Source organism: Cottoperca gobio, chromosome 14 (genome assembly GCF_900634415.1).
Source record: "Cottoperca gobio chromosome 14, fCotGob3.1, whole genome shotgun sequence".
NCBI classification, from domain to species: Eukaryota; Metazoa; Chordata; class Actinopteri; order Perciformes; family Bovichtidae; genus Cottoperca; species Cottoperca gobio.
Window position 1 is genome coordinate 13,950,031 of NC_041368.1, and position 21,923 is coordinate 13,971,953.

Below are 21,923 nucleotides of genomic sequence, written 5' to 3' on the forward strand. Positions count from 1 at the left end.
AAATGTTGTTATCTAGTTGGGAACCTGCTGAAAGCCCTGCTCATCCCTGCATGCTACACCAGAAGCCACTGGTATGTCTGATGAAACTTCTGAAATGTAAATGAGCTACTGTGATTTCCTTTTATTTCATGGATGGATTAATTGTCCCCAAATTGCACAGATCAAGTTGTTTGCTCTTGTTCTTATAGGGGTGTGGCCTCTTAAATTAAAGCACAATTGTCTGAAATTAACCACTTTCTGCATTTCCTAACCTGGTCATACACATACTAAACTCAATAGTTAGTGGTATCAAATCAAAAATACTGCATAATTCACACACTGTTGTCACCATGCTGAAGCTCCAAGCGGATTGTTTTTTGTTATATTCAAATTCTGTTTCTTTCCTACTTTGGGAATACAGACATGCTATAATTTAATTACATAATAGTTTGAGAGACTACTTTGTGTCTCGCCTATTCATAATTTACGTCTTTATCAGATCGCTATTCTTTCAAACTTGGAACAAAGAGCTTCTGGTTAACGCTGAATGTTTTTGATGTTTGAAGTTTGAAGCGCTTTATTAGCACAAGACAGAGCTTTCATCATTTTTTGGAATCTTTCTGACCTGAGGCAAGACAGGGAAACAGTCATGACACTATCATTCCCCATCCAGATCAGAAGAACCCCAACCATGTCTATTTGAGCACTTAATGACACATTCATGTAAAAGCCATGAAGCATAATGGAGAATAGATCTTTTTTTTCCTTCAATCTCAAACTGAATAGAGTCAAACTGACCCCGAGCACAGGAAGGTCAGGCATAAAACCATCCATACCAAAGAAAAAAACATGGCATTATATGGTCACTGTTTTTATCTTTATAAAGTGACAGAATGCACTCGTTTCATTGTCTAATTAATAATTAATTGATCATTTCGAGTCGGTTACCACAGTCATATAAAAGCGACGAGCGATTGGGGTCAGCATGAACTTTAAGTGCAATAGAGAGAAACGCGCATTACCAATTGATTGTTAGCCAATCGCCTACAGATCACCGTGCTCCATAATAAACACCACTGTTGGTGCTTTAACTATTATTCATTAAGGATGTGAATTCTTACCGTTAATATTATTTTCTCTTCTATATTTGTGCACTTCTTTTTTTGTTCACGTTAAACATGCATCTATGTGGCTCGCCTCCCTTAGCTTTCCACAGTTCTGCTCATTTAGTCACTGTTGATGCTCCATGCTCTCCACTGTTTTGGAGGAGGAGGAGAAGGAGGTGGACAAGGAGGGGGGGGGGGGCCGCCGTGTGCGTCAGTAAGTCAAACATGTTCCAATAACGGGCTATATTATCTGCTGCTATTTGCAGTTTCCCTGTAACCAGGCGCCAGACTGAGCTTGAGCAGAGACCTGCAGCGATTTTCTTATTGCTCTTCTGTGATGGAAACGGTCTCAAAAGGAATGGCATCTACAAGGCTGCTGGCAGAAAACAGGTAGGCTGAAGTTCGCTGTTAGTTTGGGTAAGCGGTGCGCACAATAATTAATTGATTCTTAGACACAGAAGAGATATTTTAGTTTTGCGTAGGTTTATTATTCATCACTGTATCTCCAGCCTAGACACCAGTCATTGTTAAGGATGGCAGTAAAAGGAGAAAGTTTTAAATAAACTGGGATTTGTGAATAAATAGCCAAACCTACCGTTGTTCCACATGTTCACGGTACCTAAGATACATGTATATGTACATGTACATTATACTAAAACGTCTTAGCAGATTGTGTGTTAACCCCTATGCTACCAAGGTATACTTTCTGTCATATCTCACATGTGCTTTGGTCTATCATTCCAATTGTTCATGACTTTGTCAATCAATGTGTTACTAATGACTTAATATAATTATTTTCTGTTTCTGTTTTAATTAGTGCTTTTTAAATAATCATTTTAAATGCCAATGTATTGGGGACCCTGGGGAGGATTATTTTCGTTTACACAATATTACTAAATTAACTGTAACTTTCCTAAAATAATAATATTCAGTTATGTTTTTTTCAGATCAATTACATAACTAATAATTTGAGAAGAAATAACTTTACATTTCGCTATAATGGTGGTTTCTTATAGTTTTTGTTTTCATTCTTGGGAATCCCCAGGGACCCCAGTATGTAGTCCTTGTAAGTTAAATATGTTGGTAGGATGACATTAGCTTACATTCTGAGCTCCTTTATGTCTTATCCATATCCCTTTCTTTAGGAATCTAACCCTTACCCCAAGCACTTCGAGCACCATGCAAGCGACAGCACCTTCGTCAGAACGTCAGCTGTAAGAGGACAGAGGATGGCAGGAGGAGTAAGGAGGAACACAGGGATGGGAAATAGATTAGGGTTATATCTGAGGCTGTTGGCAGTGACTGCATTACTGGGAGCTGATCTGAGTTGGCTGGGCCTGAAAGACCGGGTTGGGGTCAACGCCCAGAACACTGAGAGAAGGATATTGACACATATCCCTGGTGACATCATTATTGGAGCTCTGTTCTCGGTCCACCACCAACCTCCTGCAGACAAGGTACATGCTGTGTGTGTTTATGTGTATGTGCTAATTTCTTTCCACATGTGTATATTGATCAATGTCGGTAAACTCACTCGTTTTTCGCTCAGGTCCATGAGCGAAAGTGTGGTGCGGTGCGTGAGCAGTATGGGATCCAGAGAGTGGAGGCCATGATGCACACTCTGGATCGAATCAACGCAGATCCCACTATCCTCCCGAATATCACTCTGGGCTGCGAGATCAGGTCAGAAACCATTCACAAAACTTCTGATGTTGTTGTTGTTATTGTAAGTGACCTTTACTGGTAAATTGTGAGTGGGCCATGTGTTGATACAGTGAAGCATTTTGATTCAAAATAAGTGTTTTTGTCTGAGAGAGAGATCAGAAAGACAACATAATATATCTTACACAGAATAGCATGTGTACGATAGCAATCTTCTTGATGTTGACAATTTAAACATACAATATATAATAGACTCAAATTGGGAAAAGGTTTGGCACACAACTGTAACATTTTAAATACTTCACACAGGCATTGATCGAATCAGCTACCAGACTCACAAACAACCAGAACAACTGCCTGAATTTAACAGAGATTTTAGGAATCACCTTAACTAGTTACAGGATAACATTGTTTGGATTTAGCTTTTTATGACATTTATTGTTAAGAACAATACACTCAGGCAAGGTCTGTTATATTAATTGCAGTATACTTTAATTACATTTCCAATCATTCAAGGACGGTGAAGAGGTTTACTGCTCTCTAAAAAGTAAAAGAAAAAACAGCAAAAATAGAACCCAGTTGTAATTGCTGAAACATCTGTATTTTTTGTTTTGTTTTTCAATAATTCAATAATAATAAAGTAAGCAAAGCACAATTGCACATAAGTTAATATTTCTCTATTTGTGTTCAACATTATATATTGTCTAAGGGCTGCAGGCAAACCTCCAGGGAGACTGTATGTAAGTGAAGAGGGCTGGCTACAGACAGGGGGATAGTTGCCGGAGGAATACAATCATTAGAGAACATTGAAAGGTAACAGTAGGCAATGACGGAAACCAGACAGAGGCAGGAATGCACTTATATTAATCAGAAATAGAAATTTCATGACACACAGGTCACACCAACAGGGCAATCTGACCTACCAACAAAGGGAGGCTGGATGGGTTTGGATTTATTTTTTGAAGTTGAAGCTACTACAGCACTCACATGCCATATGCATGTTGAAGGAGTTGGTCTCTGCAGTGAAACGAGGGACACAATCCAAAGCAAAAAAAGCATTCTGAACTTCAGCTGAAGCCAATATGAGGCTGATGTTGTGCCACCAGCAACATACGTGTGACTACCAGAAAGTACCTCTGTTGCAGCTAGGCAAGTAAGCACAACAGGGGAACAAGAAAAAGCAAATTTGTACTAACAAGATTTTGGAAGATTGATGCGACTGACTCAGACTGCTGAAGGCTCATATTAGCTTTGGCTGAACTCTGGATTACAGAATTCTCACTGCTCTGAAAGATTGTGTTAGTCAAGTGTGTTTTTTTTTTTTAAAGGTATGAGGCACAGACTATGTTCTTAAAAAGCATCCAACTGGCTTCTCCATGCGATCCTCTTTTTCCCATCCCGCTTGCCTAAACAACATTGTGAACTCAATCTTTCTACATCAGGGACTCATGCTGGCACTCTGCGGTGGCGCTGGAGCAGAGTATTGAGTTCATTCGGGACACACTAGTGTCCAACGAAGAGGAGGAGAGCCAGGGAAGGTGTACTGCCGAGGCAGGGAGCATGTTGCTGCAGGCAAAGAAGCCCATCGTGGGAATGATTGGACCAGGATCCAGCTCTGTGGCAATCCAGGTGCAAAATCTCCTCCAGCTCTTCAATATCCCACAGATCGCTTACTCAGCCACCAGCATGGATCTCAGTGACAAGGTGAGACCAATGAACCAAAACTTCAAACCTTCATATTGAGTAATAAGGTAGCAAAAATATCTTCACCAAATGTTGTTTTTTCATTTACTGGTTGTGTGTTTGATCAGAAAAAGGGCCTTTACTTTCTGCTTTTTACTTAAACTTTATTGTATTCCAGTATAAACTTTAAGGAACCTGACTTGCAACTATATCATCCTCTGACGATAATGCAGCCATGACAACAGCAAAAGCAAACATTTCATTATCTATCTCAAGGATGATTATATAATAAAACTTGTGGAAAGCTGGGGCTTGGAGGCCAGGTAGAATATGATAAATAATTAAACTGCATGCATTGACCAGATTTTTATGCTTTATGTTAAAACATTGGTATTATCCCTTTTTTTATTATTGAGTTTAAATGTAATGGGGTTTATAATAGGGCTTATTATGGATGCATGTGTAACTGGTAGACATGTTGTCAAGTATACTGCCAGACTTTTGAACGTGCAAACTCCTTCCAACAGAGCCTGTTTAAATATTTCATGAGAGTGGTGCCATCAGATATGCAACAGGCCAAAGCCATGGTGGACATTGTCAAGAAATACAACTGGAGCTACGTGTCCGCAATACACACAGAGGGTAAGACTGTACATTACCGCTTCACATTTGTCATTGTTATATTTCATCACTCTCCTTTCATATCGTTCTCTCAACATTATTTACACATGGGTTAAACAACATTTGTGACACTTACACTGAGTCAGTTCATCAGTTGCATCTTCACAATCGTTTTTAGTCTATACAATGTGAAGCTTGTAATATTCTCTCTTCTTTATTTTTTACATTGGATCAGAAATGAACTACATGTATTTGCATTATTGTGGGCAGTGCATGACTCAGTTCTTAGTTTCAGTTCTTAGAGGAGAAGCATTATACTCTTACTCACGGCCATTCTGACCTACCATTAACATACAGTAGAAGACGCTCAGCCGAATCTCCTATATCATTTTGAGTGTGAAGAGCCTCCTGCAGCAAGCACACGAGGCACAGATATACATACATACACAAACATACACACATACCATGCATTAGGTTAATCTCCTGTAAATACTAAATGTTAGTTGTTACAGAATGGAGGTCATTATATATATTGCATTATAATGAAATTCATATGAAGTTAGCTCTGATTATATATTGTCTGTAATCCTGTTCATCGTTGGCAAAGCTTCCCAGGGAACATCTGCCATGGGCTTTGAACTCTCTGGGTGTCATGCTACTCTGTCCACTTATTTCTGTTATGCTCCACTGATCCAATTCTCACAGTCGTTGCTCATTATCAGATTTGAATTTTTTATTTTATTTTTTGCTGCCATATGCAACTCTTTGATACAGTGAAAAGTATAGGTGCTTTAAGAGACTAAAATCTAATTTTAGGAAACAATTACCATCTTTTCCCACAAAAAAACATTATACAAATAGGGGTAAAGTAGCATCTTATTTTGTCCTTTATAGACAGTGTGAGGGATGGCTACAATACAAAAGTATATTTTCATTTTTGTGTTGCCATATGTGAATCTATAGTGCAGATATAAGGCTGAATCCGAAGCAACCCCCACACACTGAGGTAGATATCTAGGCAATCTCAACACACAGGGTTATCACAGCTTCAAAAAGTCCAGCCCCTGAATCACTAATCCCACCTATTCAGAAACAAAATACATTGTATTGGCATCATTCTCAATACAAAATACCAAAGATATCAAAATATTCCATACTGTACCTTCAATCTGCCTCTTTTTTAACCTCTTAGTGGCTCAAGGCCATATGTTTATTGAATAAATATGAACTATTAACAAGGTTTATGACCCAGTTAATCAGCTTTCCCACATTCCCACCTACAAAGCACACAAAACATTGCTTTAAAATGTTCAGAAATCCTAAATAAAGCACTGCAAATATTATATATTTACTGTAGCCCCCAGAGGATATGGTTGTGATTATCAAACACTGTACTGCTCAGCTTACTTTACATTATATTTTCTGCATGGGACAACATACTAGTTCTTATTTACAATGTTGGCGACATAGAAGGTTGAAAAGTCCTCTTTGAGGGTTCGAAAGGTAGGAAAGAAATATCAAAAAAGAAAAAATGCAAAACTGTAATGGCAGCACAATCAGCCACATTAACAGAGAGTTGTGAAACTGTTTAAAAAAAACAGATGTTACCACTCAAGGAGGCATGCCACATATGGGAGTAAAACTCACACATAGTACTGAAAAGGATGCCTCAAACGGTGTCATGCCCACAGTGAGAGTATATTTGCTAAGAAACAGAAAGTAGGTGACCTCATTTCCAGCAAAAAAAACAGGGAAATGTAACCCCTGACAGTTGCCATAATGGGGACAATTTCAGTGTTGTGCTGGCATGACATCAGTCTATTTCATTGTGCACACCATGTGTGTGCGTGTGCCTGTGTGTGTATGACGAGATCATACACAAGCACTTCATCAGAGTGAAAGTGTGGGGGGGGGGGGGGCATACAAACAAAAAACAATGTGAAAGAAGTATGTGCATGGACACTGTTTCATTCATTTATTCCACTCCTTAGGTAATTATGGTGAGAGCGGTATGGAAGCATTTAAAGACATGGCAGCAAAGGAGGGGATCTGCATCGCCCACTCTGATAAGATATACAGCAACGCAGGGGAACAGGGCTTTGATAAGCTATTGCAGAAGCTACGAGCCCACCTGCCCAAAGCCAGAGTTGTGGCCTGCTTCTGCGAGGGCATGACGGTCCGAGGCATACTGATGGCCATGAGACGACAGCGCCTTGTGGGAGAGTTTCTGCTGGTTGGAAGGTGAGTGGGGGATTTTACTTCTGTAGAATTTGATTTCTTACCTGTGGGGCTTTTTTTGTTTTGCTTTTATTAGCGACTAAAAATTGTAATGAAATATTTGTGCTTCAGGTTTTTTTCGTGTTAATTTCCAATCCAGACTCTTCAGATGTCCAGCATCGTCAAACAGGATGTGTTTGTGGTCATTGGGGCCCATCTTTGTCTCCTCATCATCATCTTTATTATCATCTTCATCGCATCTATCAACTTCATGGTGGTCTAAGAAAAGTCAAGGTATTTTTCATGAATTTATTTTGTAACTACATTACAGTGTACAGTGTCAACCACTCCAAATCAGATTCATTCGTGCAGTTGTTTTAATGGCGCATCAGGGTGTTGCTTGTGACCACCCTTCAGCTAGAACAAAAGTACTAAAATGGGAAAGCATATTTAACGTGCAAAAATGTGCTTGAACACTACTTAAATCTCAGGATCCATATAGAGAAATACAGTAAATTAATCATAAATCAATATTATAAAGTTGTAATTGTATTAAAAGAGGAACGAATGGATAAGGCACTGATGGTTTTTCAATATGACTAAATATGTAGCATGCTAATCCATACTTAATTGTTGAAGACCACAACAAATATATTTAGATATTTTTCTTTAAGAGAAATATTATCACTTCAAATGTTGCTATGTACTGGCTCATCCATAGGTTGATTCATGCAGAGAAAATGTTAAAAGGTGAAGAAGGGATAGTGTGCAATTAAAAACATGAGGGGGAAAAAGGGGGTTGATTTAGCAGGAGGTTTAACTCTCTCCGAGAATAACATGTTTTATTTTAAGGTTTAGCTCTCTGGCTCGCTCTCGTCCCTCGTGTTCTACAAATGCCTTTCCTCATTAGGAGCCACATGTAGGCTGTCGCTCAAATCTGACAGCAGGAAACATAAAATAACCTTGAACTACATTGCAAAACGCTATGCTCTATAATCCAGGTTAAGGTGGCAAATGTATGTCTCTTTTGGTGCGATCATACATGAGCAGGCACTATAAAGTGTGTGCATTATTAATGCTTCTGTCCTTCAACGTCATGCTTCTGAGCTCACTTTGTTGTCTCCGTCAACCTTTCTTAGTATTCTAATTAGTTATCCGGAACAAACCATCCTTTTCATGTCAGCCTGGAAGATTTGTCACCAGGTTTTTGTATGTGTGCAACGCATTCGGTTCCATTAATAGAAAGAGAGCGACTGAAGGAGCAGCTAATGATTTTCTTTTTTAGGTTGTTTTGTTGCCAACACTTCCTAAGCCGATTTCAAACTAATGTATCCAAGCCACTGTCTGCCTTCAGATTGTTTGTATAGAAACCAATGGAGAAATGAGAATTATTGCATATATCACGAGGACATTATAGAGTTAAGATGCTCTAAGAGGCTTAGTCCTCAGTATGAGGGGCAACACATCAGTACTTCTTTGTTTGTAGCCAAGTAATGGATGGATTATACGTTTTCTCTGGTGCCACCATTAGGTGACACCTGTTGTTTTGAGATATTGTATAGATTGCCATTACATTTGGTACACACATTTATGTCCCCCACACGATTATTGTAATACCTTCGGGGTTCCCTTTTACTTTTCATCGAGTACTGTCACAAGGTAAAACAATGTATTTGTCAAACTAAGTATTTTTGATTTATGTGAGAGGTGTAAACAATGACGAGTCAATATAGCCAGTTCAGTTTATATATTTGTCGTTAAAGATTTGTTTGTACATGGACATGCTAAATTAAGATAGTGAGCATGGTAAACATTACTGCTAGGCGTCAGCATGTTAGCATTGCCGTTGTTGGCAGGTAGTTCAAATCACAAGTGCTCTACCCAACCACTTGGAATTGCTAGTGCTAGCAAAGCAACCTGATCCCCTACTGGCTTTACACCCGTACATACTGCCATTTGTGCTCGGTGGAACGCCGTACTAAGCCCAATACAGAGCAACAAAGCTTGTTTAGGTTGTGTGTTTTTCCTCCGTTACCTTCAGACAGCTGTTTAATTTTAGGAATGGATACCTTTCCAGCCTCAAGTTCGTACCACTACATTAAAGTAAAGTGTCCACCCAGTAAAGATCTGTGTGTGTGTGTGTATGTGTGTGTGTGTGTGTGTGTGTGTGTGTGTGTGTGTGTGTGTGTGTGTGTGTGTGTGTGTCAGAGTACACACTTGTGTGTGTCTTCAAGCTTGTAGGTGGTGTAGCAACGTGCTGCATAGAGCATATTGCCCTCCCAGGTCGATGTGTGGGTTTTAGAGCTCTCGTTCAAGAGTGATTCAAACTATCCAGAGTCAAAGCCATCCATGCTTTTCATTTCCATTCCTGTCTTTTTTATGCCAGTATACCATTTCTGTGCTCGCTTCTCTAAGGATGTGTTATGAAATGATCTCCTACCTCACCCAGAGAACCAGGCATCACATAGAAATACGCCCACACTACTGTTGTGTAACTCCAGCTTGGTTATCAAAGTTTTCGTAAATGACTTCCTCTGAATTTTTTGTCAGTAAGAATAGATAGAGAAGAGTGAATTACTGTTTGTCAGTGAGGTGTGCGTGTTTACATGTATACACATGTGTGAGCAGCCTTTTGTCTTTGTTGATCGTAGACAAGTGTCCAGAGGGAGGGATAATAATAGGTGGTGTAGAATCATTTTCAAACAGTACACTGATGAGTTAGCTTATTGAATACATAGCATATCTGATCAGTCTGCCGATGCTGCAGTCTGAATGGGATTGTATGGTGTTTGAACTTCATTGACCATCAGGTATCTTTTGTAATAGTCGGAAGGTGTTGTACCACACTGCCTATCGGTAGAATTAAATGAACGTAATCCTTTACGTAACATTTCCACGTAAAAATCAATGTATGCTCTGAAAAATAACATTAGCAGATTAGTTCATAGGAACAATATGTTTCTGCAATGCAGGGCTATAGAGATATTTGCTCCTAAAGTTATTAAAGTAAATCAGCATGCTCTTCATCACAAGTGTGTCTCAAAAGATTTCACAGATAATGAGCCCATAGAGATCGTATTAATCAACAGTCAGACATAAACTTTGCATACGAAACTATGTGACCAAGGAAGTACTACATACAAAACAAAGCATCCAACACATAACGGCTTGTTAAAAAGAAGCGTCTCTATCAGAGCTAGCCAAAGTCCTCCAAGCACCATCAACCTTTGATCCCTGGAGGTTTATTTCAAGTATATTTGCACATGAACATAATTAAAGAATATCACTTCACCATTCTTCAACTTGGATATGTGAGCAAGTACTTTTGTATTTGTATCACCCAGAGTCTTGTGTTGGTACATCTGAGTCATCACGAGAAATGTTTTATTTTACTGTAACTCTCTGCAGAGTAGTCATTAGGTTAATTTTGCGAGGCACCACTTGTCTCTTTCAATCTGTGCAACACTGGTACAACATATAGTCATAAGCATTAACTACAGCTTTCTACATCATGCCGCTTTAAAAAGCCCCTGCTATCGTGGACTTGGTGTTATTCCTCTTTATAAAGCCCTCATTAACTACATACGCTAATCCTGTTTTAGTTGAAAACTTACATTTTGAAATATGTTGCCTCAAAGTATTTTTTACATATGAACAGATTTTGGTTGTTACGGTAACATATGCTTCCTGGAATGCCGAGCTGAGCTATTTCAAGATGTCAGCCCCCCCCCCCCCCCTGTTATTCTTCTGTTGGTGGAACCAGTTTCATTGGGTGTAATTATGAACCAGATTCAAGGCTAAGTATAGAACCCCAGTAAATAAGCAGAGTGTGGGTTAGGGGGTGGGAGGTATTTTTTAGCAACCACATAATCGGAAAGCTTCAATGTTCTTTAGTAATAAATATGAGGATAGATTGGCTCCCTTGTAATGAACAATATATGTCCTGTCTTTTAATCATTTGTTTGTCTTACATTGTGTCAGGTTTAGCTGTTCCTTACTGATAACAGACAATACGAAGTCTTGCTGAGGCGACAATGCTGTCAAATCTTTGTGTGGGTTGCAATATTGAGCAACGATTACCAAGATGCTGAAAATGGTACAAAATGTGTTGTATATATAAATGAACCGTTTCCTTCTAGGAATAAGAAAGTTATTCTTGAAAAATGTGTGAATGTCCACAATAACCTCAATTCTTTACCTGTTTGCCTGCACTACACATTTGCATTTTAAAAAATCATTAGCTTTAGAGAAAAATAAAAAGAAATAGATGGGAATAACAAACAAATTACGCAATAAAACATAAAAGAAGGAAACATGTAGAATAAGTATTTTTAGGACTAATCCTTAGTGTAACAATGTGCTGTATGTGTCTGTCTCTCTCTCCTCCTCCTGCCCAGTGATGGCTGGGCAGACAGGTCGGATGTGACTGATGGCTACCAGAGGGAGGCAGCTGGGGGTATCACTATAAAGCTAAAGTCGGCGTACGTTACCTGGTTCGACGATTATTACCTGAACCTGAAGCCTGACGCCAACCTGAGGAACCCCTGGTTCCCCGAGTTCTGGCAGCATCGCTTCCAGTGCAGGTTGAGGGGGCATCCGCAGGAGAGCGTCACGTACAACCGCACCTGCACCTGTTAGTACAACATAATGTTCCACATTGCGTATCCACATCCTAAAAGTTTCCCCATCTGTTTAGATTACAGTGATTGGGTTTTTCCTTATGAGCAGGTCTCTGTCCTCCACAGGGAGAGAATCTCTGCGCCATCAGTATGCCCAAGACACCAAGATGGGCTTTGTCATAAATGCCATCTATTCCATGGCTTACGGCCTGCACGCCATGCAGCAATCCCTCTGTCCAGGATATAAGGTACGATAATGAACTGTGTGCACATCTGTATGCTTTCACATTAATAAGCACAATGGTATTGACAATATTGTCTCCTGCCCTGGTGCCAGGGTTTGTGTGAGACCATGCGGCCCATTGATGGCCGCAAGCTGCTGGATTTCCTGATGAGAACCAACTTTACAGGTGTGTCTGGGGAGACCATCTACTTTGACCAGAGTGGAGACTCACCTGGCAGGTAGGGATACCGATGGGGGAGGAAGGAGGAAAATGTAGAAGTATGAAGGAAACGTTAAATGTATGCATATGCTGTTTCATGCACACCGTATATGTGCCTCAGGTATGAAATCATGAATTTCAAGGAGACAGGAGAGGATGAGTACGCTTACATCCATGTGGGAAGCTGGGATCAGGGTGGCCTGAAGATGAACGATGAGGAAATCTGGAGTAACAACAGTGAAATAATCCAGTCAGTCTGCTCTGAGCCCTGCCAGAAGGCACAGATCAAGGTATACACTCCAGCACATAGTTTTACATTGTCAAGAAAGATGTGTTTTAAAATTGTTAAGCTATATTTCAATACATTTTTATCAAGTAAAATAAATGTGGTAACTTTTGATCACATTATTATAGTTGTCATATGGATGGTCTATGTTCTAATTGCATTATGTTGGTTATTTATTGCACACCTGTACTCCTGGAACAGGGATTCCTCGTAAATTGCTTTTTCTGAGGTTTCTTCCATTATTTCCTTGTTAAAGGGATTTTTGGGGGGAGTTTTTCCGTATCTGCTGTGAGGGTCCAATGACAGAGGGTGCTGTATGCTCCACAGATTGTAAAGCTCCCAGAGGCAAATTAGTTGATTTGTCATATTGCGCTATATAAATAAAATTGACTTGACAAGAATTGACTTAACTATCCACTCTTTTATTTGGCTATCGAGTCCTTCAGGCTATTAATCATTTAGATTCATAGTCTACATTACACCATGGAAATTCAGTTTCAGCCAATATTCGTTGCCAAGCTTATTCCATTATGATGATCTCCAAACCAACAGACATGTTTTCATACATTCATGTTTCACTATAGAACAGAGAACGTGTCAAATCTTTACTGAAGAAAACTGTCAAACAAGACCCACACATCAGCCGTGATTTGGGCCCACCGGTTTGCAATCTGCGCAATTGGTCCAATCAGATCCTCAAGTATCCCACCAGGGACTCAGAAAAGCTCTTTGTTCAAGCTTTAATCATGTCCCATCTGGGCTTCTGTAATTCCCTGCAGCTCCTCCAAATCACGGAAAACACTGCAGCCTGCCTCCTCTTAATCATCCCAAAAAGTATCTAATATTAAACCCATCCTACACACTTGACTCCCAGTAATGTGACAGCTTGTGGGGAATTCAAATCTCCAGTCTCATGCATAATATTTTGAGGAGATCTGCTTGTTCACACCTCCAGGCCTTACACCCCAGCCCCCGTTCCTTAGCTTTGGCTCTACCAGCTTCTCGGCTCTCTCTTACCTGTGCTGACCTTGCCAACAGATTGGACTCATTTCCTATCATATTATAAATGCATTTCTTCAAAAACAAATACCTCACACTTCTTGTTTCTTCTCACTACACCTGTATTCCTTTTCATCCATTTATGAAGCATCCGCCGGATCTGTGAGAAATAACTGGAGCACCCAGGGGAACCAAACATGCAAGCTCCACACAGAGATTTCAACCCAGAACGTTCTACGTGTCACAGCATGAACCCCTGACCCACCACGCTTCCACTCTCCTCAGCTTAGTGTTTAAACTGAAGGGCTGATAAGACAAAGATAACCTTTTTTTTTTTTTTTTAATAATGAGGATAAATGCATTCTATACATCTTTCTTTTTTTCCTTCTTTTGATCCCCTGAAGAAGAACTCCTCATTTCTCTGTCCTACAGGGCAGTCAGAGTGTAAGATTAGCTACAGAAAAGTGCCATTGGAGCTTTGAGACCTGTGTGTGTGTCTGTGTCTCCAGGTGATCCGTAAAGGAGAGGTGAGCTGCTGTTGGACTTGCACTCCCTGCAAGGAGAACGAGTTTGTGTTTGATGAGTACACTTGTCGAGCCTGTGTCCTCGGCTTCTGGCCCACAGATGACCTCACCGGTAAAACACTCTTTGTTTATGTGTCTGTTACTTGCAAATAGAAGATTTACAAAGAGGCACGAGGAGCCTTAAATCTGGGTCACACACTCATGGTGCACCCAATATCTCCTTACATCTTACGTACACATCAAACACTCTAAACTAAGAAACACAAATACTTATGTACTGGTGACATACACCAACATACTTTAGATCCTTGCCTGAATAAAGGATTGGACTGAAGCCTGATTTCTTAACTCCAAAGTCTGTAAAAACAGTTTGAAACCCTTGTCCTGCCCTTTTGTAATCACTTATTGTCTCCCACGGTATTTCTGTTCATCTGTTGTGTGAAAAAAACCACACAAAAGGCAATTGTTTATGTGTATCCTTCAGAGGAGAACAGCAGTGTGTGTATTCTCTCATCACTCTGATCTATCTCTCTCTGATCCCTCTTTTTTTCTTCTCTCCGCGATCTCTCTGCATCCTGCAGGTTGTGAGCCGATCCCGGTGCAGTATGTGCGTTGGGGGGATCCGGAGCCCATCGCTGCAGTTGTCTTCTCCTGCCTTGGCCTCATGGCTACACTCTTTGTTACTTCTGTCTTTATCAAGTAATTACGCCCTCTAGCTTTACTACTCATGTACGTACACAGTAAAACAAATTAATGGGGCAAAATTGATCCAACTTGGGTCAATAGCAATAACATACACCAATGCAGTGAACGGGTTAACTTTTCCCAGTACGAATGGGTAGAAAACAACCCAAGATACGGATTTGATTTAATAATAATAATAATAATAATAATAAGCTTTATTTGTATAGCACCTTTCATACAAGAACTGCAGCCCAAAGTGCTTCACAGCAAAAACAATTAGTACAAGGACAGAATAAGAGCATGTAAATGAGTCTGAAGTACCATTATAAAAATAGCCGAATTAAAATAGAATAAAATAGCAGATAAAATAGCAGAATTAAAATAATATAATATAGCAGCATTAAAATTGTATAAAAATAGCTGAATTAAAATAGCAGAATTAAAATAGTATAAAATAACATTGGAATTCATGCCTAGTTTCCGTATCTGTGCCGTACTTAACGACCCTACTGCCAGGGAAATCACATTCATCACACCATTCTTGTAAATGTTTTAAACTGTCAGAGCCATATTTCGAAAGCATGAGATCAACAATGCGCCCCTGTGGCCCTTCAACTGGTCTACTCCCTTTCGGTTAAAGCCAGTTTTTCTCCAATACACATTTATCAGAGAAACTTCCTCTTGTTCCCCGTGGTAAAACAGTCTATTTGATCTCAGGCTTTTCAAAAATACACACTCTGAGATTCATCTCAGTTACCTTTACACATTCAATGTTAAACCAGGCATGGCAAAAATATATGAAATCATTTAAATTAGTTTAAAGTGGCACCACATTGACCCAGTGTTGGTGTGACTGTTGGATTATTTATCCAAACTAAAATTCACTCGAGATCTTTCTAAACTTCAAAAACGTGTTACTTAATCATAGTAACATTTATATCATTTGTCATTTTGAATATCACACTTTGTACAGCCAACATTAAGTTTGTGACAACGTTTTTTGTTTTAGCTCGCTTGAGGTATCACAAACAACCTACGAGCTAAATTGCTGTATTATATAAACTGGGAACATTTTTAATACAGTGATTTTTATTGTGTAAATGCATTGCTAAAAATGGGCACGTTGTTAATGACATCAATTTATATATATATGATATCGAGTTAAGATTCGAACACCTGTGTGGTGCCGATATCAGCCTAATTTACAGTAGATACACAAATTCAATATATTCAAATGTGAAAATATAGACATTTTAATCATGTGCTTTCAAAAGTATATTTCTTTACAGCAAACCAAAAATGACTTGTTGCACTTGCAAACTAGTGACACATGTGCTTAACTGTATGTGTTGAATTCCAACGTGAGAAAAGCAATACTTTAACTGCTCCAACTGTCTTTTTTTTTTTTACCAATTTTGTGAACCTACATATGATTTTATCCATCTGTAGATTCTGGGACACTCCTGTGGTCAAGTCATCCAGTCGTGAGCTCTGCTACATAATCCTGGCTGGAATATGTCTGGGCTACCTGTGCACTTTTAGCCTTATCGCCAAGCCCCACATAATCTACTGCTACCTCCAACGGCTGGGAATCGGCCTGTCCCCCGCCATGAGCTACTCTGCACTGGTCACCAAGGTACTTTGTTTTTTTTGTTTGATTGACAGGAGGTAGCGGAACAAATAAATACACAGTTACACAGTTATAATAGTACAAGATTGTCTCAACGTTGTGTTAAAGCCCCAAGGTTCCACTCTCAGCTTAATTTGATATTAGATTTTTCTATAAAACCTTTTGACACGCTTCCATGTCAAACAGGAAGTTGGGATCTAGATGCACTTGAATAGAAGTTTAAGAAGTCAACAAAACAAATCTGCAAAATGTGTGTGGATCGCTCACTTCTTTCATCACACGCACTGCACACGTACAGAGGAGGTGGAGGCAGAGGAGAGAGCTGCCGATGATGTTGCAAACTGAAACATTTGATCATACTCCTTGTCTACTATCATAGTACAATGTTTTTGTTTTTAGGTTTTTAGCATAAATAGAAGGTCATCTAAGGATAAGGGCAGGAGTAAAAGAGCTACCTCCAGAGATTGGATGGTGGCCAATTGTAAGGGAGGTACGGTAGAAGTTTAGGATCTGTGTGGGCTGAGGTTGATGTTTTAAGATATGGAAACTGAAAAGGGGATTATTGTTATGAATCAGCACGGGCGGTATTATCCACATTCGATGCATAACCATTTGATCTATTTTTGATCCAGACCAACCGCATAGCACGGATCCTGGCAGGCAGCAAGAAGAAGATCTGCACCAAGAAACCACGCTTTATGTCCGCCTGCGCACAATTGGTCATCGCCTTCCTACTCATACTGCTGCAGCTTGGGATCATTGTGGCACTTCTTATCATAGAGCCACCACAGGTGTGTGTGTGTGTGTGTGTGTGTGTGTGTGTGTGTGTGTGTGTGTGTGTGTGTGTGTGTGTGTGTGTGTGTGTGTGTGTGTGTGTGTGTATTTACAATCTGGAGGATGTCCATTTCCATTTTTTTATACACATAGAGCGACCTTTCCCATTCTCTTCTCTTAGGTGATCTATGACTACCCCAGTATCAGTGAGGTGCACTTGATCTGCAATCTGACTACTGTGGGGGTGGTGGCGCCGCTGGGCTACAACGGCCTCCTTATCCTGAGCTGCACCTTCTACGCCTTCAAGGTACCTCAGCATGCCACTAGTTAATAACGCCGTCTCATTGCATTTTCTCTATCAGGTTCATGTTTGTCTTTTTTTGTACTCAGAACTTTTCTCATTTTCTTCTTCTACTTCAGCCTACACTGCTTTAAAAATGATATTGTTCCTTTTCTCCCACAGACTCGTAATGTTCCGGCTAATTTCAACGAGGCCAAGTATATTGCCTTTACCATGTACACCACCTGTATCATCTGGCTGGCCTTTGTTCCTATTTACTTTGGCTCCAACTACAAGATCATAACCATGTGCTTTAGTGTCAGCCTCAGTGCCACAGTGGCTCTCTGCTGCATGTTTGTCCCAAAGGTAAGAAATGGAAACATATATTCTCACGTACAGTGAAAAACTCACACAGTTCTAAGAATCGTATGTTTTGTTGTAATGTTTTGCATGCCTATATTTCTATGCTAATTGTTAATTTGCTGTTTTTTTTGGTTTATGGTCAGGTGTACATCATGCTCGCCAAACCTGAGAAAAATGTCCGGAGTGCTTTCACAACATCCACAGTGGTGCGCATGCACGTAGGTGATGCCAAGAAAGTAACTAAGACTTGCAAATCCTCTAGCAGCATGGCCAACTTGTTTCGACGCGGTGGCTCTGCGCAGGACATCAGGTATGAATATAAGTGTACATATACTCTTCAATATCTAAAACCCCTGTGCTCAGTTGCATGAAACATTTCCTTAAAGTTGCTTGTTAAGTGTCTATAAATATGTTTTATATTGTATGTCATAGAGACTGCATTTTGAAACGTATATTATGTTTTCTGCTGCATGTCCCCAGCGTTTAAAATAGGGGAAAGTACTTCAGGTATTATAATATCAAATCGTTGTGAGACAGTCAAAAACCTTTTGAAGACCGTAACTTATTGTAAACTCCATCACATTGGATGATCCATTACATATTGCATAATATATATATACATATTATGTCATTTTTTGGCATATTCATCAAACAACAATTTGTCCTGATTTCTTTCCATGAATCCATGCATACAGATGCAAAATCTGCTGAGATATTTCCAAGAATTATCCCTGTTCCTTCCATAAACTGCCTTCTGGTAAATCAGAGCTGAATCCACTACAACAGGATGGATATGCCAGGAAGAAACTGATCCCCGAGCTGAGAAAAGGCTACCTCATTTGGGTTAAGTACTCCCAGAGGAGACCCACTGCCTTAAGGATTTCTCTTTCTAGGGAAGATAAAAAGAAAATGAAGAGAGATGCACACAGACGGCAAAGATAGAACGGGGGATGGTAGAAATACTGACAAGAAGAAGTAGAACATGAAATGACTTATCCTGATATGATGTGAATATACAGTACATGTGTACACATATGGAGTATTACACAGCGGATATGTCATATTTATAATCACTTTTCAACAGCTGTAAAAATCTTATGTCTTTGTGTTTTTCAGTTCCAATGGGAAATCGGTGACATGGGCGCAGAATGAGCGCAGCTACAGACCAAACATATGGAAGAGGATGTCGTTCCATGTCAAGAAAAAGGAGGCAGTCGAGGTGAACCAGACAGCCATCATCAAGCCTTTCTCCAAAGGAGGAGATACACCTGCGGACACTGTTGTCAAAGAGCAGTATGAAGAGCAACAGCTGTCTCAGCCCTTCACCTGCTCCCCCGCTCAGTCACCAAGAGGTTTCCAGGGAGGAGAGACTGGAGAGGTCAGACAAGCATTACCCACCTATGTACCTGAGCACGCAGCTGGGGTCAGAAGAAGAGGTGGCGACAACTGCCAGGGTGCCAGTATGGTGGATGGAGGGGACATTAGCGTCATAGGTGTGGGGGACATCGGCACAGGGATGATTGGCGGCCAAGCTCAAGGCACGACTATCATGGACCAAATCAGTTGTGTGGTTAACCGTTTCACCGCCAACATCAGCGAGCTGAACACCATGATGCTGCCGGGGGGAGTCACCGCCAGTCCCACGTCCACCCCTGTTCTACCTGCAGTTGCAGATGCCGCAGCCCCCTGCCCACCTCAGTACCTCACACCCAGGAGCAAACAGGCCCCCTCAACTGTCACCACATACGCCGAGGTCGCGGTAGTCTCCAATTTCTGCGAGAATCGACCAGCAGGTAAGATTTATGAGCACCTGGCTGGGACTTGTAGCAGGCGAGCCAAGGATATGGAGGAGCTGGTGGCTCTGACGCCCCCATCACCGTTTAGAGACTCGTCTCTAAGCTCCAGCGGCAGCTCACCCCCCTCGCTGTCCCCGGCCTCTGAGGCTGAATATGACCAGCTGCTGCTGAGACACTACAGCCAGAGCTCCTCCTCTCTCTAAACCTGCTCTCTCTACACCTATTTCTCCTTGTTTATCTTCTATTTGGAGTATTTTTTAAAAAGACAAAGACTTTCTTCAGACTGGATTAGACTCTTGGATGCCTTTCTACACATGGATACTCAGAATTTTTAAGCAGTTTTAAAAATGTATTTTAATTTTCAGATTGGATTAAATGCACCCACACATTCCTCCATTGAAAGGACTGGGAGAAAAATATCAGTGGCAAGACTGGAGATACTAAATGCTGAAATTAAGCTGAGCAATGTTAATGCTGCATCGCTTGTCTTCAAGTTAGTGAAGAACTTGACAAACTGAAGCACACATACGGGCATTTTACACAACTTTTAAATGCTATAGTGACTGACACAGGTTTCTAACATTTCAAATTCCAAAGAAAAATACTGATAAGCTGAGAAAATAAATGTAAAATTGCCTATTACATTTTTATTTCATTATAAAATGGTTATCGATTATAAGTGGGGAAAATTTACCAAATATTACTGTTCAGTGTTTCTTTTTATTATGCCAAAATGGCTCATATACTGAATCTCAATTGTTTAGGTAAGTGCAGGTGTTTAACACTAAAGATAGCTGTATTTCAGTTGTATATTTTGCATCACATATAATCACAAAAACAGAAAGTGTGATTTGTTTTTATTGCTTACTGTATTGCTGTTGACTTTCTGTACATGTGATGTTTTTGTTCATCTTTAATATTGTGAGACCCAGGTGGATGCCGATTGTATCAGCATGAAGGCATAAGTCCAGAAGAAAAAAAGCTCTAATCACTTTTTCTGAAATCAAAAGGTCAAATGCGACACATTTTCCTGCCCTCTAATTTGTTGTCAAAGACACACAAACAAGCATTTTGCATCCTGATGCTAGAGGAGAAAGTGTACAGATGCTGCATTGTGTGAATCAGGAAGCAAGTTTTTTCTGTGTGGAGATTTCTCAATGACCTTCCCTTTTCTTGAAATGTATGCATTTACTGAGAGTGAAAACCCCTCCCATTCTGAGAGAACGAAAGCTCTTTACGTCTTAAGGGAATGTAAGACAATGTCTTAATGGACGCGACATCATCAGGTGTCGAACCCACAAAGAGATTATGGACTACTTGGATGTCTTCTTTAATTATTTTCTCTAGATGTGACTTAGCTGAATGTACGATAAGTTGTCATTTGAAGTGGACCAAAATGATCTTCCACCTCAGGATGTGTCTGAACCAAAATACTTTTTGACTTCAACTCCGACCTGCTGAATGAGCGCCGTCATCTGTTGGCTCAGTTTGCATGATGTCAAGATTTGGTTGCACTCTTTAAGTTATATTTGTAATGAATTACTTTTTGATATTGTACATGTGAAAACAATAAGATGAATAGATACAGTAGCAAAGTAATAATACTACCAGTGTGTGCGTATTGATGTGTTTTTAAGATCAGTTTTAAGAGGAGAGAAGCTGAAAATCTGCCAGATTTTTCAGACATCTATTGCAAAACAGTTGTTTCTGGCTTTTTACCTCCATACGTGCCAATGTCTCCCTGCAGTAAATGACATGTTTCTGTAAATGTTTCAGGCATTATGAGGAGGATTTTTATAATATTTTATGACATTTGTTATTTCTTATGCTTGAACATATTCAATGAATATTCTTTTTTTTGTATCTGCATGTTGGCCTCTCTGAGGATGAAGATGAATGATAGTATGGATTGACAGGCCAGCAGATGTAATGTGAATGTGTATGTTTGAAATGTGAAGCGTTTTTATACTGGGTTTCGTATGTAAAAGTCCTCATGGTCAATTGCCATATTTGCATGCAGGTTTGTGCCAATCTTTAAGGTGTATACTTCGCTTTATGCCAATAATTCACTCATATAATCTACAGAAGACGTTTTTCTTGGTCTTATCTCTTCATCTGCTATTCAGATAGCCAGAATTTACCATTTAAACTTGTGCTGCATTAAAGGTTTCCATCCAAAATGCAATATATTTTCTTACTATTGTTTGTAATTGATTGTAAATGCTCCTTATTAACATCATAGGAATTATTCATTCAC

General features: G+C 39.9%; 1 protein-coding gene across 2 annotated transcripts; it reads left to right on the top strand.

Annotated features, from left to right (window-relative positions):
* Nucleotides 1-1,362: 1,362 nt before the first annotated feature.
* grm5a (glutamate receptor, metabotropic 5a) lies at nucleotides 1,363-21,846 on the top strand. Of its 2 annotated transcripts, XM_029448192.1 has the most exons (18): nucleotides 1,363-1,475; nucleotides 2,231-2,542; nucleotides 2,635-2,768; nucleotides 4,190-4,451; nucleotides 4,958-5,072; nucleotides 7,043-7,292; nucleotides 11,666-11,901; nucleotides 12,014-12,135; nucleotides 12,225-12,349; nucleotides 12,452-12,620; nucleotides 14,125-14,251; nucleotides 14,721-14,838; nucleotides 16,273-16,459; nucleotides 17,086-17,244; nucleotides 17,409-17,534; nucleotides 17,691-17,873; nucleotides 18,014-18,180; nucleotides 18,987-19,869. In XM_029448192.1, the coding sequence occupies exons 2-18, from the start codon at nucleotides 2,315-2,317 to the stop codon at nucleotides 19,867-19,869; spliced, it is 3,591 nt and encodes a 1,196-aa protein (XP_029304052.1). In that variant the 5' UTR covers nucleotides 1,363-1,475; nucleotides 2,231-2,314. The 2 variants fall into 2 exon arrangements, with proteins under 2 accessions (XP_029304052.1, XP_029304053.1); XM_029448193.1 differs by lacking the exon at nucleotides 1,363-1,475 and having other exon boundaries at nucleotides 2,315-2,542; nucleotides 18,987-21,846.
* The last annotated feature ends 77 nt before the right edge of the window (nucleotides 21,847-21,923 follow it).

Excerpts from the sequence above, each read along its gene's own strand:
- grm5a (XM_029448192.1), top strand. The coding sequence starts at position 2,315 with ATGGCAGGAGGAGTAAGGAGGAACACAGGGATGGGAAATAGATTAGGG. Across the intron at positions 2,769-4,189 it reads ACTCTGGGCTGCGAGATCAG|GGACTCATGCTGGCACTCTG; the intron begins GTCAGAAACCAT and ends TTTCTACATCAG. Across the intron at positions 17,245-17,408 it reads TTATCATAGAGCCACCACAG|GTGATCTATGACTACCCCAG; the intron begins GTGTGTGTGTGT and ends CTCTTCTCTTAG.